This window comes from Xenopus laevis, chromosome 8S, assembly GCF_017654675.1.
Source record: "Xenopus laevis strain J_2021 chromosome 8S, Xenopus_laevis_v10.1, whole genome shotgun sequence".
In the NCBI taxonomy this organism is placed as follows: domain Eukaryota; kingdom Metazoa; phylum Chordata; class Amphibia; order Anura; family Pipidae; genus Xenopus; species Xenopus laevis.
This window is the reverse complement of record NC_054386.1, coordinates 58,777,697-58,783,873: the sequence shown is the minus strand read 5'-3', so window position 1 is coordinate 58,783,873 and position 6,177 is coordinate 58,777,697. Positions and strand designations below refer to the sequence as shown.

The 6,177-nt window shown below is 36.4% G+C and overlaps 1 protein-coding gene across 1 annotated transcript in view; it reads left to right on the top strand.

Moving 5' to 3' along the window:
* dcx.S (doublecortin S homeolog) overlaps window positions 1-4,467 on the top strand; it is a 58,153-nt gene extending 53,686 nt beyond the window's left edge. Inside the window, exon 7 of the mRNA XM_018232978.2 lies at window positions 2,720-4,467. Within this exon, the coding sequence (XP_018088467.1) occupies window positions 2,720-2,776 (57 nt within the window). The 3' untranslated portion in view covers window positions 2,777-4,467. The remainder of the gene's footprint in view (window positions 1-2,719) is intronic.
* The last annotated feature ends 1,710 nt before the right edge of the window (window positions 4,468-6,177 follow it).

The following is a 6,177-nucleotide window of genomic DNA, read 5'->3' as shown; positions in this document are numbered from 1 at the left end:
CAAACAAATGGCTTTTGTGAACATGTGCAATGTATGTAATAACATTTCGCAATCACAAAGGTTTTTTTGCGACTCTAGAGCGATTTTAATTATATTGGGTTAGACCAGACCTGTCCCTGACTGACCTGCAGCAGGGCTCCAACATTCTCAACAAGATACTGGAATTCATTGCATTGACTATTTACTGTGATTCCTGATTATTTAAAATGAAATCCCTACAGTTATATGTGACAATTTTTCAAAAGCCTTTGCAATGGTATGTTAGATGCTGTTGCAGTGAAATGCATTGGCACAATCAGCCCACAGATTGTACTTTAATAATCATAGTATTTTACATGACACAGGAAAAAAGTTTTAGCATGCATATAATTAAAGGGAATTTTTAACAATTTTACTCCCCTGCTCTTATAGGTGATTTGCATATTTAAAGAGCATTGGGGGGATTTGTGCATTTTCTGCAATACACTTCACTTATTATAAATATATATCTGCAATTTTGTAATAAACTGCCCTGTCAATAAGCAGATTATTCCATGTGTTTTAAAGCAATATATTGTGTAGGTTACACTTACTTGTATTGTATTATTAATTTTGAAGACATCTCATGGCATAATTTAGTGACGAGACAGCACACCAAGATAATTCATTTTAAAGCATTCATCTAAGGGCTCATATATTTATGGGTGTTTTGACCTGTGTTTAGGGTTGGTGTTTCTAAAAGAGGTAACAACCATTTTCCTATGCAGCAAACATAAGTTCTATTCTGAGAATCGGGGTGGATTAAGGTTGAATTGTTAGTGCTTCCCAAGAAAAGTACCTCAAAAAGTCACACATTGTTTATACAGTATCAATCCCTTCTAAAAATATCTTAAAATATCTGAATTCTAAATGATTTCTGTTCAATGTAACTTCACCATATGGAAAGGAACTTTCAGATATTGAGGGTTGTGCTTTGTACAATTGGTGTCCAAAGAGCTGCCTTCAATCTGCTGATCAAATTATAATTTAAACTATGGAAATGATTTATTAATGTTCAATAAAAATATATAGAGGGCATAAATATAGAACACAGATTGATCAGGGTTTTTTTCCTCTCTGGAACAATTTGTTGTTTTTTTTACTTATTTTTATTTGAGCACCTTTTTACAGTACATATTACCAAGGAGACTTAACTTAGAATTCCTTGACCTCCTTTGCAGAATTCTTGCCCTAGAACCATTTATATTGTGAACTGTTTTTAGTTTGCTTGAAGACCAATATTTGTGCTCCAGCCAATGTTTAACAAATATTTGGCTGCAGCTTGGAACACAAATTTTTAACCTTGCTCTGCAAAGCGCTCTAAATCATTTGCAGAGTTCCTTTCCTCTTTGCTAACTCTTTCACAGTGTTTGCTGTATTTATTTTTAGCTTATTCCGATAATGGTGATAAAGAATATGGTTCTAGGACTGTTTAAGGGATGAGCCATGTAACATGCTTGTCAATATTCTAACTAACCCTAGTGACCCTAATATTCTAATATTCTAGCGAAAATTCGTTAGGAGATTCTCACCCAGCCAAAGCAATGCTAGGGAAAATTCACCAGCGTTCAGCTGCTGAGACGAAATTTTGCATTTTAGGGAATTAGCGTAATGCTAACAAATTTGTGCCTGGCGAAGTGGTGCAGAGTATGGTCAAGTGGTCGCTGACGAGAATTCGGCTTTTTTGCCCCAGTGTCTGTTTAACAAACACCTAATTCCAAAGTAAAGCCTGCAAATAATCTAACAATCTAACAATCTATCAAGATGGCCTGAAACCAGGCTCTTTTCTCAACCAAGTCTATTTCCTGGCGAGTATACTTATAAAACTCCCTATATATACATTGGGTCCGCAGATACTACCATCACTGTAGTGTAAATAGAAAACAAAACACTGCAATAACGGAGGGAGCTGAACTGCTCTGGCTAACAGAATGGGAAGAAGGAACCCACAACCTAGGCCTATATTTACCCACCTAACCCGCTACTTGGGAATATTAAAACAGCCAGTCATGCTAGGGAGAAGAGGAATAAAGCTATTCCAAGCCCTGGCATACATTGCGCTATGGATCATTGGGAAACTGGATGGCTGGTGGCGTTATTAATTTATTGGACATTGCGTCACTAGTATATTTTACATAATTAAGTCAATAAGGCTACCGTTGGTATTTTTTTTACAAGCTGTATTGATGTCTGCCACTTGTAAAGAAATGTAATTGTTTCTTATTAACTGTCCTCTAAAGCCTTTCTACACCATGAGATTTGCTTCAGGGATTAAGGATTCAGATAGGTGTTAGTGTTCAGCACAACTGAGCTACACAGAGCATTAATACAGTCAAACTCATTTGAACAAACTGATACTTTTATCAGCTTTTATAAACATATCATACTGTCAATCGTGAATGTCAGAGAAGTTATGATAAGTAATGAAGCATTAACTGCTTCCTTTATACAAGTAAGACTGATGCATAATGCTTATGAAAAACGCTGGGGTATATGGTGTGCTGTTGGCCTGTCCCACTTAAGAATGATTTTTTTTTGGTCTCACTTTTTTAATTCAAGAAAATATATACAGATTTTATTTTAACAAACAACCTCACTTTATATAAGCATTAAGCAGCATTGTTGGAAATGATTTATAGTCCCTTCTTAGTATTGTTAAATTGTTCCTGAGAATTAACCCATGCCCATTTTGTTTTTATAGGATCTTTACCTGCCCCTGTCTCTGGATGACTCTGATTCCTTGGGAGATTCCATGTAAAGTCACTGAATGTTGCCCCCAGTTGACAGGAGCTTGCAGTAGAAAGAAGACCTGGCCAACCTGGTGCTTTCTTGACTTTGGATACAATTACAGCTCAGTTCCATTTCATTATTTTTCCTGATTTACTGTGTGTGTGCCATACATCTTTGTGATTCAAAAGAATTCATGTTAATTGAAAGAAAAGACAGGCAATTTGTTACTTTCCAGCCATTAATAAACGACAGCGTCCTCCATCCTTTCGGTGGAAATTAAAGGTAGCTGTAGGGAAGCAATTGTCAGAAAGCCATGGGTTGGTTATGAATGGTTTGTAGTAACGAAGCAGGCTTCAAAATGTGTGTATGTGTGCCAAGTTCCCCTATTGTGATCAATTTCTGATCTTCAATATGGCAGTAGGCTGGTAATAGTGTCATTCTTACTAAATCACTGGCACTATTAGCAACCCTGTTAGCTGTGTTCCCTTTATATGTAGCAAAGTAGGACAATCCAAGGAACACTAGATACTGTATATGTATAGACTGTTCTGCTGATCCTATTTGTATTATAATGGAAATCAAGCCCTCAGACCCCTCCTAGTCACAATGTTCCACTGATATCACAACACCAAATAAATCCTAATGGGGTGTTTGGGGTCAGCACTACTGCTCAGCTGCACTCGGCTTTATCAACCCACAGAAAATCAATGTGTTCAACTGGTCAAAGCAGTCAAACAGACTCAGACAAATTGAAAACATTACCAGATTTGATAAATGAGTCTGTTTATTACAAACGTTCCTGACAGTCCGGAATATTTTGATGCACCTGAAAAAAAAGAACAAACTGCTGGCAATACTTTCCTATTTCTCCCACACAATCTATATGCCTGACAAAACACAGTTTGCTTTTTTTAGTGCTGTAGATATAAAGGGTGATATTACACAAATGCCTACTCAGCATTAAGTTGGGAAGAAATGTGTTGTTGATACTGTGTGCTATCAGTCTATGAAACCTCACCTTTTATCTGTATTGTGCTGCTAAAAAAGGCAAAGATGATGTCTAGGCTGATCATTTACTGATCTAACTTTTTTTAGATTAGGTTTGCTGCTTCATTAACTGATTAATACATTGAAATTATATAATTAGTGCATTTGTGGTAGCGAACAAGACATCAGCTTGGCCACATTTGCCAAATTCTTTGGAAACCATGCATAGCCATATGGGCACTTGTGTTTTTTTAGTACAACTCTGACTTCCCCTCTCCAATCTTAACACATCCATCATGCTTTAGTATTGTGTTCCTGTCTAGCACCAGCCAGCACTGCCAATGGGAACATGACTTCTTATTTTAGCAGCAGATGGCAGAAATGTTTATAAAAATAGAAGCAAATCTGAAGGGGATGATTCACTTTTTGTAACTGAAGACATTGGAAGATAAAGGTCGTTAGGTTTGCCGAGTTTATCAGTAAACCTGTCATGGCTCTAATCTCTTAATATGGTTCTCAATCAATTTAGGGATATTATATGAACAGGATGAGGGGAATTATTTTTAAAGATTTGGAGATAATACCAGAGAACAGGTGGGATGCAATCAAATACTACAAAGTGACAGTATTTCATGATAATCCACACCAGCTAAACTAGACTTAAACATTGATCTGAAATGTGCACAGAATAAGTGTAAGTGATATGCCTTGAAGATTAAAATGCCAGCCTTGTTAAACACCTCTGTGGGTATTAACCCAGTATTTTATCTCTGCAGCAATACTTTTACCATCTTACGTGTTTTAACCTTCATAATAATATGCTGGAGATTGTGTTTCTGGGAGCTGTAGGGTGTAATGTAAGCATGGTATATTGTATCTTCTCATTTTCACTATAGCAGCTTATCAAATTGAGACTTACTTACACATATGCTGCTGTGTTTTGGTGGAACAGGACTTCAGAACTACCTTTAAAAACCTTTGTCATAGACTAATGGTTAAAACTGTTCAGCTCCACCATTGATTCTGTCTCACAGGTGCTTGTCCTAATGCTAACAGTTGTTGGTCAATATGTACTGTGTGCTCTGGGTTGGGGGTTATTACATAAAAATAAGAGATAAACTGAGTGGTTAGTAGAGGTTTAAATATATAATATTACTATTACATTCTGAATTTTTAAATAGCACTATGTACAAAAAAGCAACATGCTGATTTGCTATATAATGCAGTAAGGGCATAGTTCCATGCTTTGGGCTGCCATCATAGGCATTTTATACCACCTTGACTGGCAATAACTTTGTCCATGGGATCTGAGCAGAAATGGTTATCCAGAACTGATCATTCTGGAGCGGCAAACCTTGGCCAACATAGTTAGCAACATGTGGGTGTTCTGCTGATCTTGCTGCACTGGGTGCCTACAGGCTACAGTTTCTTCCTGAGGGCCAAACATATAGATTTGTTAGCACACATAGTGATCTGGCTACTTTAACCTGTTAAGAGTTAGGAATCGCACTTCATAGGGCAGAAAATCTTGCTTTGACCAGGTGATAACTACAGAGCTTTTTTGCCATTGTATGTTGCCCCTATGTAACATGTGAGTTTTCCCTCATTTATCACCAGCATGTTCTGTATTTGGTGCAAAAAAAAGTGCAGAAAACAATTGTGCTAACATTTTCACTCTGAACACCTTTAGTGAATTCACCCTTAAAGAACAGTAACATCGAAAAATGAAAGTATTTTAAAGTCATGAAAATATAATGTATTGTTGTGCTGCACTGTTGTATTTGTTTCAGAAACTCTACATAGTTTATATAAACAAGCTGCAATGTAGTCATGGGGGCAGGCTTCAAAGCTGAAAAAGGAGAAAAGGTACAGGATATACAGCAGATAACAGATACGCTCTGTAGTATACAATGGAATTAATCAGAACTTCTGAATATCTGTTAACTACTGTGTATCTTGTGCTTGAATGGCTACATGGCAGCTTGTTTAAATGAACTATACTAGTGCTTCTAAAGCAAGCACACAAATTTTAAAACACTTTCAGTTTTTGCCGTTACTTTTCCTTTAAATGTTCTGTAACTGCTGAGATAAAAGGCATATGATAAAACCCATTTTATGACCAAAGCTTCTATTCATCAGCACATAAACTATACAGTCTTTAGGAATCCGAATGCAAAACAGCAGTTTTAATTATTTAAAATTCTACTTAACCTCTGGTCCTTATTAGTATTTGTTTATGGGCTTATAACAAGAGAGCCATGATTGCTTATAGATGTCATCAGTTATAATTGGTGTTTAGCGATGTCATTTGTATCATACACCTCATTGAAACCTGTATATAAAAAAAATAATGTACTCCCAACTCCCTAATATAAGGATGTTAAAAAGTTACCTTGAAGTTCCACAACCTGAAAGAAAGGACACTGGTATAAATGGATTCAG